Genomic DNA, 13,633 nt, shown 5'->3' on the forward strand with positions numbered 1-13,633 from the left:
AAACAAGGACGGTGCCAGAAGGAGGCGCCTTCCTTGGAAGGGCCGAACAAAACGCCACAACCATACCCCCTACACACAGCAGCAGTATCAAAACCGCAGCAAAGCGTCACCACACTCCCAGAGGAAGTGACAGGGAAGATAAAGATAAACTAACACGAGTGGCACACAACAAGGGGACACAGGTGGAAACTGAGTACCCAACTGAGCCACAGGGACTTTAGAAGAAACGTGTGCAGTGTAACAGACAACTAATGGAACACATTAGGCAGCAACATTAGTGACACGTGTCGCTTTGGGTCGGCGGTTGCAGCCAGTTGTCTCGACTTCGAGTTGAGGAGTGAGCAGCGACCGCCGTCTGGGTAAGTCCCTTTGTTTTCCTTTGTGGGTAGTTAGCTCCGGGGAGTTGAAGGGGCTCCCCCAGAAAACCAGCGTTGAAGGTAATGAAACGCCATTTTCTGGGTGAGACCCGGAGGCTCCCCAGCATCCTTCCCTCCCTCCGGTCGGCATTTTTTTTGTGTGTTTTGACATCCAGCCTAAGAACTAAAGGGTGCATAGCCGGCTTGTGGGGTCTGGGGCTCCTCCTTCCTCCTCCCGGGGAGGGGGAGCTGCGCAGACGGCGGCCCGGCGACATGTGATGTCATGATCGTTTGCTCGTTTCATTTAGGGGAGTTCTATCCATTTGTTTGGCTTTTGGTAACAATATTTTTACCAGAATAAGGGTTTGTTTTGGGATGCTTACCTTTCTGGGTGCCTGACCCGGTCGATGGCAGACATAAAATGCTTCAAACCACACGGGGTTTTTTATAGGCCATTGCTCCCCTTGCCTCTTCTGAGGGGGGCCAGGTTCTGGCTCGTGGTTCCTGGTAGGCCCATTCAACTCCATACACATGACTGATGCCAAAGTCTGACATTAGCATATCAGCCTAGTATGCTCCGGGAAGCCAAAGGGGCTCCCCACAGAAAAGACCTGGGAAAACAACCCTGAACTGAAGGGGGAATGACAAACGAGGGGAAGAGAAGAGACCACCTGGCCCAATGACCAAGATGACACCGGAGGCGCATGAGCAGGCCTGAGGTGAAACAATGCACGATGGCGGATGGGGTAGAAGTGACATAAATACCGAACGCAAGCTGGAGCGGCTCCACCAGCGCCGCATGATACGAGGCGACAGTATCTGGCAGAAGAGGATCCTCCTGAAACAACCACGAAAGGAAGGACCATCAACCCTATCAGAGACCGAAGTACACCTACGCAGTGATAGGAATCGGAAGTACCACCAGGAACTTCATACTGCCGACGAGACGAAGCACACAAGTAGGAGACCAACAACGAAGCCGCCCAAACAAGTAATGAGAAACTCGAGACAAAAACCCAAGATGCGAAGACTCGAGGAGAAGAATGAACCAACCTCGTACCAGGCCGGACCAACCTACAGAAAGAAGCAGAGCTGAGGGAAGACCCTCAGGTTCGGACACCGAGCAAGCAGCACCGGAAGCCAAGGACAGGCCAGCCACCAAAGAGCCAGAAGGACAACACTCCCCTGGTAAGTCTCCAAGCGAGCTAGGACCTTAGACACCCCCAAACGGGAACCACCAGGAGAGCCAAACCCCAAAATCTCAGCAGACGAGTCACCCGAAACGGCCAGTCCCAAAGAGCCAAGGACCACACGGAACCCTCACAGTTCAGGCGAAGAACTACCAGGGAACAGTCTGAATGAAACCAGCTTGATGATCTGCAAGCGACCCGAATCCTCCGGAGCGAAATCCACACAGCCGCGAACACCCGCACCCCACTGAGGGCCCGACGGAAGGACCGACCCTACTGTCCCTGGCTAGCTTGGTGAGCACGGGTCACAAAGCATCAGCCAGGAAATGACATGGCAGCGAAGACAATGAGCAAGGGCTCAGGTAGGTGCCAAGGCACAGAATCCCGAAAGCCCCAAGAGGAAGCCAGCAACGCTGCAAACGACACAAAGTCCCCGGAGGCCGAACCCAGAAAGTTCTCGTAATCCATCCTATCATTTTTCTGGCTGACGCAATATTTGCTTGGTTATGCTCCCTAAAAGTTAGGTTGTCGGCCATCATTATTCCCAAATCCTTGACATGCTGTTTTCCTACTATGGGCAGATTCGATTGTGTTTTATACCCTATATTATGTTTCAAATCCTCATTTTTGCCGTACCCAATTACCTGAAATTTATCACTGATGATATTAATATAAAGGCAAATAGCCTCCAATGGACAAGAACAAGGATGGACCGCACTTAGGTTAAAAGCACTGGGACCCCTGGGAGCCGGTCGGCCGAGCGGACAGCACGCTGGACTTGTGATCCTGTGGTCCTGGGTTCGATCCCAGGCGCCGGCGAGAAACAATGGGCAGTTTCTTTCACCCTATGCCCCTGTTACCTAGCAGTAAAATAGGTACCTGGGTGTTAGTCAGCTGTCATGGACTGCTTCCTGGAGGTGGAGGCCTGGTCGAGGACCGGGCCACGGGGACACTAAAAAGCCCCAAAATCATCTCAAGATAACCTCAAGATAACCCCCCATGCAAGATGGCAACAAAGGAGTACTACTGTGATGCACAAGGTTATATCTTGAGGTTATCTTGAGATGATTTCGAGGCTTTTTAGTGTCCCCGTGGCCCGGTCCTCGACCAGGTCTCCACCCCCAGGAAGCAGCCCGTGAAAGCTGACTAACACCCAGGTACCTATTTTACTGCTAGGTAACAGGGGCATAGGGTGAAAGAAACTCTGTCCAATGTTTCTCGCCGGCGCCTGGGATCGAACCCAGGACCACAGGATCACAAGTCCAGCGTGCTGTCCGCCCGGCCGACCGGCTCCCTACACAAGGTGGCAACAAATCAGCAAGAGAAATGACTGGCAAATTGGCAGAAGATTGAGCTGCAGGCTGCCTGGTGGTGGTGATCAGTACTAATGGATTCGAGCTAGTTTTGGGCGAATTATTTTGTTTAGTTTAAATCTTTGGGCGAGTTGTTTGGCAGTTTCAAGGCTTCAGTTTTTGTGAACCCAGATGCTTTCCTGGTGAAATGGTAGAATGTCATTTACTTCCTGTGTCTCTGTAATGTGGTGGCCAAACAGAACTCTCGCAACTGATGTGATTTTACAGTACAGTGGGGCTTCAACTTACGAATTTAATCCTTTCCCAGAGATAGGGCCGTAAGTAAAAAATTCCTAAGTCGAAACAAACTTTCCCATAATATATCATGTAAATTTAATTAATCCGTTCCACACCCCGAAAAATATTAACTTAAAAATACATTTTATACTGAATAATGCTCATTTTGTACTAGCTACAATACAGTACTGTATGTATATCTTGCCTTAAATGAGGACTCTTGCTGGCATATGGAAGATGGTGAGGAGGAGAGGTGTTAGTATTTGGAAGGGAAGTCCCCTTCCATTATTACATCAGGCAGTAATGACTTCTCTGGGGGTACTTTCTCTCTCTCCTACATTTTGCAGGCATACCACTAGGACCTGGTTGTGGTTCACTGCTTGCTTGTGTCTTGCTAAGAATCTGATTAAAGACACTTGTTTTCCCTACATTTTAACACTTGTCTGTAGTGAAACATCACATTGTCAGATTGCAGTTCCTCCCATACTTCACACATTTTCTTAATGAGGAAGGGACATCCTGTACTACCTCTACTCTCAACTATTTTCTTAGGTTGAACCTTACCACTGACTTTCTTGGGACCCATGACGTGATATATAATAACTACTTTTATGTTCAAAACATAAAAAGCACAAAAATAATGAAATACTTTACAGGCATGATCGTCACTAAGTGGGCGGCTCTGGTAAACTGGGGAAGGGTCGGTCGTGCCACCAGGAACCACGCGATCAGTCGACCCATATGCATATTAACAATGTCACTAGTCGAGGCAAAAGTCATAAGTTGAGTCTCATTTTCTGACAAAATTTATATCGTAACTCGAAAAATTCGTAAGTAGGGGTCATCGTAAGTCGAGGTACCACTGTATTGGGCAATTTCAGCATAATAGCTACAGTCACCAAACGGCTCCCTCAGATAGGTAATTATATATCCAACATTAACATATTGTCAAATTAGTTTAACCCCCAGTATACGGTTATCGTTATTTGCTGATCTCCTGGGCCACTGCAGTCATCTTCATTTGCAAATTATTATTGCCCAGTTTTATACCTTCGATGTATGTATGGTTATAATACATCCACACAGATATAATGAAGGTAATCAAGACCCATAAACAATTCTGATATTGCTTTGTAATTGCTGTAATTGTATCCTCTGGAAATGAGGTTATCATGCACTTGATGCCTTCATCAATAATCAATTTGGTCTATCCCAATAGTGTTTGAAGCCATGCCTGGACAACATCCCCAAACAGAATCACAGCAAAGTTGTGAGTTTCAAGACAGCCAGAGGAATGCAAGGAACAGATTTATGTACAATAGGTGCACATATTATAATGAAAGCCTACAATACAATACTTAGTCATTTTGTCAATTATGTGTGCATAAGTTAGTCAACACAAACACTACATTGTGTAAATTAGCAAGTGAATTACAAGCCATGCTGTACCTGTAGCAAAACAACATAAGCATTGTACTCTGAACTACCTGATTACCACCAATAATCAATAATTGCCAATAATTGAGCACCACCAATAATTGCCCAAAACACTGTGCGTACTAGTGGCTTTAGGCATAGTATATACCAGCTCTATCTAGAAATCTAACATTCTGTTTGTAACTCATTTTGTATGTATGTACTTTTAGCTGAATAAACATCATTATTATTATTATTATTATTATTATTATTATTATTATTATTATAATAATGCTGTACTGCACCTGTAGTGAGGCAATATCTGAGCGAAGATGGTTGAGCTTGTTGTTGTTGTTGATGAGGTGGTATGCAGGTGAAGCAGAGTCATTGGCAGGTTGCGTGGCTGGCCGCCGTTTGCTTAGATCCACTACCTGCACACCTGTCATTATCGAGTTTACCTCCTGCCAACAAAATTATGCACATTAATAAAAATTTCTGTAAACTTTCATTTTTTACTCAGCAATAATGTCAGTCTATAGTTACAAATAAAATTCAGTATAGTTTTGGACTTGACAATGCTGCTGTACATTAATTCAACAACACTAAAAACAAAATACCTAGAAAACCAGCATTGAATGTAATGAAATGCCATTTTCTGGGCGAGTCCTGGAGGCTCCCCGGAGCAATCCAGGCTGATATGATTATCCCTAACTTTGGCACCAGTCAATGTGAGTGGAGTTCTAGGCCTACCAGGGACCACGAGCCAGAACCTGGCCACCCTCAGAAAGGCACGAGGAGCAATGGGGCCGGTGGCTGAACGGACAGCACACTGGTCGCGTGATTCTGTGGTCCCAGGTTCGATTCCGGGCATCGGCGAGAAATGATGGGTAGAGTAAAAAACATAGTAAAAAACAAAACACCAAACAGAGAGGTAGAAACTCCCTACAATCCCAAGGAAACAAGCAAACAAGCAAACATCACACTTTACTGCCGCGCCGATCGTCCGCGCAGCCCTCCCCGCCCCGAGAGGGAGAGGGGGAGCCCCGATCCTCACCACGCTGGCTGCCTAGCATCAGTTCGTAAGCTAAGCTTCCAACGCGAAAAAAAACGGCGACCGGTGGGAGGGAGGGTTGCCAGGGAGCCTCTGGGGCTCACCCAGAAAATGGCGTTTCATTACATTCAACGCTGGTTTTCTGTGAGGAGCCTCTACGGCTCCCTGGAGCTTTATACCCAAAGAGAAGGAAAAGAAAGGGCTGACCCGGGAGGCGGCCGCCAGAAACTCCGCAACGCGAAGCCGAGACAACAGGCTGCAACCTGCGACCCAAGGCAACAAGAAACGCACAGGAGCAGACGCGCACATAAAGAACGGGCGGCCAGGAACCTGTGCGACCCTCAAATCCTCGCGCTCGAAATGAGCCCTAGACGTCACCCACACAGCAGCGAAAGCTGCAAACGTCCGAACAGCACGGATGCAAGGATAGACCACAGGCTGGAAGACCTAAAAATCTGCAGACGACCTGGGAGACCCAAGCCCTGAAAGAGGAAACAAGGGGAACCGGATCAACCCAAAGCACATCCCCAGACACGGTACGCAGGTAATGGCAAAAAAGCGCAACCGGACAACACAGGACGCACCCCCAGCCGAACCAATCAAGCATAAAAAATCCAAGGCCCCCCCCCCCCTCGGTAAGCATCCGTCTCGACCGTCGCCAGAAGGATGGAGAAAGGCTGCAAACGTACAAACCTACCACCAATACCAAAGAGCAGAAACCTGAACTGAAGGGGCTACCACAAACTGAGAAGATAAGAGGGCACCCTGATCAAGGACCAGGACGGCTCAGGCGATGCATGAGCAGGCCAGAGGTGAAACAAAACACGAGAAAGCGTACGGAACGGGGCAGATGTGATGTCCACCCCGAGCGCAAGTCGGAGCGCACAAAACGAGGCGACAGTAAGAAACATCAAATAACTGTAGTCCTGAAAAACTCAAGAAAGGACAAGACAACCCAATGCAAAGGAGAAGACGACATACGAGAAGCAAGAAAAAGGTGCATAGAAACACTAGGAACATCATACTGTCGCCAAGACGAAGCTCGCAGGTGGGACACCATCAACAAAGCCACCTGATCACCACAGAGATGGTGATACCTGCGTCAAAATACCAGATGCGAAGAGCCGAGGAGAAGGCCGAACCAGTCAAATACAGGACCGGTCCGACCTGCTGAAAGAGGCAGAGCCACGGGAAAACGCCCCGGGTTCGGACACCTGTAAAGCATCGTCTGAAAATAAAGCTGGGCCAGCCACCAAGGGACCATGAGGACTACTCTCTTGGGAATGGGCTCCAACCGAGCCAGAACTCGAAGCAACAGCTGGACCGTGAGAAGAGGAACAGGTTGCCCACCTCGACCAGTCCTGCCGAAAGGCATCCACTGTGAACGCCTCGCAGGCGGATAAGGGCGCCACATAGCATGGGCGACGCCTAGACCACGCCGACTCGAAGACGTCCATGGCCAAGAGTCCATACGTCCGGCAGAGTCAACAAAACGAGTCGGCAACGACTGGCCAATTCGCTAACAGAGGAATGAACCTGAGACAGGCTGTCCGCTAGGACGTAGGACACACCCCGGACATGAACCTCACGGTTAGCCACACCCTGAGAATCCAGCAAACGAGCCACTCGAAGGGACCAACCCCAAAGGCAGACACCTAAGAGAAACCCCGTAATTCCGGCAAAGAACCGCCAGAGAACAGTCCGAATGGAGCTGAATGGTAGAGCATCGAGTGACCCGAATCCTCCGAAGCGCAAACTAGACAGCCACGAACTCCCAAACCGTGCTGTGAGCCCGACAGGCGAACAGACCCCACCATCCCCGGCTGACCTAGTGAGCACTGGTCACAAAGCCCCAGCCGAGAGATGACCCGTCCATGAACACATCGAGCGAAGGCTTGGGGAGATGCCAAGGCACGGAACCCCGAAAACCCCAAAGAGGAAGCTGGTGACGCAGCACCAACACAAGATCTCCGGAGGAACGAACCCAACGATTGCAAGAGAGGCAGAAGGGGAGTCTCCGAAGAAACCAAACAGACACCGAAGCCAAACCCGAACCTGAGGGCAGACCAGCACGTCGAAGTTCAGACTCCCGCACAACTGCTCAAGCAACCGCCGAGCAACCTGGGACCCCTTCAAGAACAGGCGAAGGCGGGACCACAGCCGTAGCAACACTTCTGGAGGGAAGGACAAGGAGCCCTAAACAAGACCCAGCCAGGTCTGAACCCGGGACAGAAACAGATGGAACAGCCTCCAGATCACCAGGAAACCAAACCCGGCAATCTGGAAAAAACCACACACCTAGCGAGCAGACAAGCGGACCGACTGGGAACCCACACCAGCCAGTCGTTGAGGTAGGCCAGACACTAAATCCCAAGCAGACTCACGACAGGGCACCAAGATCCAGTAAAGATGCGTAAATACACCAAGTGCCAATTACAAACTAGGGAAGGCAACAAAAGCGGCAAGCCTAAAACCCCACCACCAACTGTGCCAGTCCCGGAAAACTGGAGAAGAACGTGCCAAGAATTGACCTGGAGGTCCAGGGTCACCATCCAGGCACCCGGCCCCAACAGAAGCTGGACCAGAGACAACAGTCCTCCGATGAGGGCATAGAATCCAGGGTGCAGACTGGAGAAGTCCAGAAGAACCGCAGATTCGCCAGGCCCGTGTCTGCATAGAGCAGACGGGAACCCCAGAAGGATGGAATGGATCGACCACGTCCAATGCACCCATTAAGATGACATGACGAAGCGCAGGGGAAGAAGCCCACTCCGCCAGCCCTAAACCCCCCAAAGGGGAAGAAGCCGTCCGCCGCCGCCACCAGAGGCCGGAAGACAACCAAAAGCACCCACTAACTGTGGGGCCATGCAAGAGTCAACAGAGCAAGCTGCTCCCCCAGCGCCCCGTCAACAGTGAAGGGAACAGAGCCCCTTCCGAAAGAAAAATTATACATACATATATACACATATGTACATATATATATATATATATTACGTACATATACATATATATTATGTACATATACATATATAATATGTACATATACACATATACATACACATACACATACAGATAAATACACACAAAGGTGTATTACACACACGTGCGTATGCACATACACATGTGCACACACACAGTGTACACATGTACATGTTCATGTGTACACACACACATACAGGTGAAAAGAAAATTACAAGCCACCGACCAGTGGGCAGAGAGCACCATACCGGCCAGGTGAAGAAGGCACAAAACTGCATCAAAAGGCCCACCTCGACGACAAAACCCCCAAGTCCCAGCACGACCACAACATGTGCCAAGATCCAAAAAGATCAGTCTGCAAGCCAGGAAGACCCTGGAACCCCAGAAGGCAGAACCGGGTCACACACGAGGAAACAAAGCCCCCTGAACCCACAAAGGGGGGCCCCAAGAGGAAGAAACCTCGAAACGAAACCAAAGAACCCAAAGGAACCTGGAATCGAACCAAGGGGAGCCAAAACCACTACATTTGCCGCCGGAGATACACCACAGAAGACAAAGCACAGCCCCCAGACAGAACCCCTAGGGAAACGGTCAAAACAGACTGAAAACCGAGGGACAAGGTCTCGGAGCAAGCATAACAGACATGGACACTGAGCCCAAACCCTAGGGCCCAGACGCAAAACAGACAAAACGGAAAACCTGGTGTAAAATCAACACTCAAACGTTCCCAGAGGAACAGAAGATGGGCAGAAAACACCAGAAAAGCAAAGAAACGACAACAGGAGAATAAAACCTCTGAAAAAGGTGAAAAAATCACCCAAGACGCTCGCTCGCACACCCAGGCGCATGTAAACAAACCGCAACGCCGCCCTGGTGGCCACGCCGGAAAACAGGCAGAAGAAAATGGCCACCAGAACAGAGGGCTGTGACCAACGCAAAAGATACGAAAACACGCCAGAGAAAGTGGGAAGCAAGTAGACTGGATGGGCGAAAAACTCCGCCCAAAAGCAGAAAACCCAGACAGGGGCAAACCGCCCCAGAACTGCTAGCAGGCATCCCCCACAGCCCCGGGAACCCGCAACAGAGGCCCTGGGGCAGAGCCGTCCTCCAAGCCCTCCGCCCTTAAAGAAAAGGAAGCCGAGTCCATGGGAAAGGCAGCAAGAAAGGGTCATTGGTAAGACTCAGAAGCCTTGGCAGGAGGAACAGACTCAAAAACCTCTGTCCCCAACCCGAACGGGGAAGCCCCTGAAACCGCCCGAGTCTCGGCCCCAAACTAAACCCTGCCCCAACCCCCCGCAGACGGTCCGGAGCCAGGAACAGGGAGGGAAAGGGGCGAACAGCACCTAACCAAAACGGGGCGGCCCCGGGGCATCCGAGTGGGAAACCAACCTAGCGTGTTGCAGCAACCTAACCTAGCTTGCAACACGGATGCCACCTGTACTCTGAACAGTAATAACATCAGGAGAGTACTGTAGAACAAGCAGAGAATATCTCTCGCAAGACTCTGGGTCAAGGTGTCAGTGACCCAACAGGCAACATGACGAGGTAAAAGTGGTGACTGTCACCCGGAGACAAGGGCACAGCAACCAACGATCCCATACAAGACGGGTTAGAACCAGGAAGACACATTCAATGGTCCATCGAGCCCTGACAGGGGTTTCCAGGGCCCGTAGGGTAACAACTATGGGAAGCCCGGGCAAGGTGTTACTAACCGTTTAAGAACCCCCCCCCCCCCAAAAAAAAGGGGTAGAGGACTACATTGAAAACCCCTGCGACATGTACAATCACAGGGGCCTAGCAGAGGGCCACCAAACACTACCAGTGGAACTATAGCCACACTAGGCAGACCCCCACCAGGCAAATGAAAACAAAAACAGAAGAAAACCCCCGCAAAAGTACACCGTCTCCAGAGGCAACAGGAACCGGTCGCTGCTTAGGTGGCAGGTCACGCAACACCTTGATGCCCTAACCAGCACAATACCAGTCCCTATCCAGGGCCAAACTAAGGGCCCCAAGCCCCAGCTGGCCCCAGGGGCGAGGCAAATGCCGAGCAGCAAGAACCTCTACGGGAATGGCTTCCCAAACGCCCCAGGGAAGATAACCCTGTCACGCAGGGGCAGTACTCAACAGGGCGGTTAGGGAAGGAAGCCCCTAACCGCATGCAGCCCTGGTACTGATGAGGAACACCTGGCCACTGCACAACACATCACACGGCAGTGAACGCCACACAAGGCAAACACCGCCTAGGAAACTGAGGCCAGAGAAGCGTCTATCCCGGTTGACATTAACTTACGAACTGATGCTTGCCCGAAACGCATTGCGTAATAGTGGCTTTAGGCATTGTAATGTACTAGCTCTATCTATATATCAATCCATTAATGTAACATCACTTGTATGTATATACCTTACCTGAATAAACATATTTATATTTATTTATTTATATGCTAGGCAGCCGGCGCGGTGAAGTCCGGGGCTCCCCCTCCCCCTTTCGGGGCGGTGAGGGCTGCGTGGACGATCGGCGCGGCAGTAAAGTGGGATGTTGGCTTGTTTGTTTGTTTCCTTGGGATTGTAGGGAGTTTCTACCTCTCTGTTCGTTTTTTTGTTTTAGTTTTTTACCATGTGGGGTTTGTTTTGTTATGCCTACCTTTCTGAGTGCCTAACCCCAGTCGATGGCAGATAAGAAAAACCCCAACCATAAGGGGGTTTTCCAGGGCCATTGCTCCCTGAAACCTCTCTGAAGGGGCCAGGTTCTAGCGCTGGTCCCTGGTAGGTCTGAACTCCTTAGCTAATGTCCCGGTCTAATATAATATACATTAGCCCGATAAGCTCCAGGGAGCCGTAGGGGCTCCCCACAGAAAAGATAGTGGAACATCTGGAGCGAAGGAACTTTGTGACACAAAACCATCATGGTTTCAGGGATGGCAAGTCATGCCTCACAGAATTAATTGAATTCTACGATCAGGCAACAAGCATCAGACAGGAGAGAGAGAGGTGGGCAGACTGCATATTTTTGGATTGCCAGAAAGCCTTTGATACAGTTCCACACCAGAGACTAGTGCAAAAGCTAGAAATGCAGGCAGAGGTGAAAGGGAAGGTACTCCACGGGATAAGGGAGTACTTAAGTAACAGAAGACAGCGAGTCACTGTGAGGGGTGTAGTCTCAGATTGCCGAGACGTCACCAGTGGAGTCCCTCAGGGTTCAGTCCTTGGACCCAAACTGTTTCTAATATATGTAAATGATCTTCCAGATGGTATAGAATCATTCCTCTCATTGTTTGCTGAAGATGCAAAAATTATGAGGAGGATTAAGACGGAAGAAGATAGTATGAGGCTACAAGATGACCTAGACAGACTGAATGAATGGTCCAACAAATGGCTACTAAGGTTCAACCCGAGTAAATGTAAGGTAATGAAACTAGGCAGTGGAAACAGAAGGCCAGACACTGGATACCGAATGGGGGATGAAGTCCTTCATGAAACGGACAGAAAGAAAGATCTGGGAGTTGATATCACACCAAACCTGTCTCCTGAAGCCCACATCAAAAGAATAACATCTGAAGCATATGCGAGGCTGGCTAACATCAGAACTGACTTTAGGAACCTGTGTAAGGAATCATTCAGAACCTTGTATACCACATATGTAAGACCAATCCTGGAGTATGCGGCCCCAGCATGGAGCCCGTATCTTATCAAGCACAAGGCAAAGCTTGAAAAAATTCAGAGGTATGCCACTAGCCTAGTCCCAGAACTAAGAGGCACGAGTTACGAGGAAAGGCTGCGGGAAATGCACCTCACAACACTGGAAGACAGAAGAGTAAGGGGAGACATGATCACTACCTACAAAATTCTCAGAGGAATTGACAGGGTAGATAAAGATAAACTGTTTAACACAGGTGGTACGCGAACAAGGGGACACAAGTGGAAACTGAGTTCCCAAATGAGCCACAGGGATGTTAGAAAGAACTTTTTCAGTGTCAGAGTAATTAACAGATGGAATGCATTAGGCAGTGATGTGGTGGAGGCTGACTCCATACACAGTTTCAAATGTAGATATGATAGAGCCCAGTAGGCTCAGGAATCTACCAATCGTCAATCAACCAGCCAGTTGATTGACGGTTGAGAGGCGGGACCAAAGAGCTAGAGCTCAACCCCCGCAAGCACAACTAGGTGAGTACAGCCCGGTGGGTATGTAATCCCACTCTGTAAATGACCAGCGTTGAATGTTATGAAACGCCATTTTCTGGGTTAGCCCCAGAGGCTCCCTGGCACCCTCCCTCCCTCCGGTCGGCGATTTCACTTTGCTTTTGATGCTTAGCCTCTGAACTGAGGTTGGGTAGCTGGCGCTGTGGCTATTAGTGACACTAATTGCACTAACACTTATATGTAAAATTAACTTGCTCTATCAGAACTTTGACAGTAAAGAGGCTTAGCTCATTATGAGAGTGAACACAGTTTTGCTGACTGGGGCAGTGTGGGTTACAATATGACACTAGAGGGTCATGTGAACCTTTGATTTATTTATATATCTAGTCAATTGAGACACAAAAACGGGGAACTGGGAGGTTGCTCAGATGAACGAGTATTCATATTATGAGTGTTCCTATATTGGGGACCTCCTTTCAGCTTCTGATTTGTAAAATTCCAGAACTGATGTGTAACAGATGTAGCTCCTACCTTCTGAAGTTGTGATGTACGTCGCTTTAAGCGATTTATGCACTCTAATACTTGCTTCTCCTCTGATTCATCCTCATCCTTGCCCACATCTCTCTTCTCTTCTCCAACACTACCTAATTTCTGCACCTGAAACACATAAATAATAGGTTATATTGTTAAGTTTTAAAAAAGCTGAGGAAGCTTGCGGATGAGCTCCCCAGCCTGGTACATGAAGGAACATTTGTGGATAAAGCCTGCTGCAGCCTACAATACTCTGGACATAGCTTGTGCTAGGATTTATGACAATTTTTTACATCTTTTCTCAAAGACCAGGACAGTGCATAGGTGCCAAGCCATCTGCGACTTTTGCCCCTCCTCCTCCCTCATGGTAAGTTGCTT

At 49.3% G+C, this 13,633-nt stretch overlaps 1 protein-coding gene across 15 annotated transcripts in view; it reads right to left on the reverse strand.

Annotated features, from left to right (window-relative positions):
* Positions 1–13,633, reverse strand: part of DCTN1-p150 (dynactin subunit 1) — a 398,222-nt gene that overhangs the window by 15,247 nt on the left and 369,342 nt on the right. For all 15 annotated transcript variants that reach the window (XM_069328813.1, XM_069328823.1, XM_069328818.1 and 12 more), the window contains 2 exons: positions 13,256–13,381; positions 4,857–5,012 (listed from right to left, as the gene is read on the reverse strand). In XM_069328813.1, the coding sequence (XP_069184914.1) occupies positions 4,857–5,012; positions 13,256–13,381 (282 nt within the window). The remainder of the gene's footprint in view (positions 1–4,856; positions 5,013–13,255; positions 13,382–13,633) is intronic.

Source organism: Procambarus clarkii, chromosome 22 (assembly GCF_040958095.1).
Source record: "Procambarus clarkii isolate CNS0578487 chromosome 22, FALCON_Pclarkii_2.0, whole genome shotgun sequence".
NCBI lineage: Eukaryota > Metazoa > Arthropoda > Malacostraca > Decapoda > Cambaridae > Procambarus > Procambarus clarkii.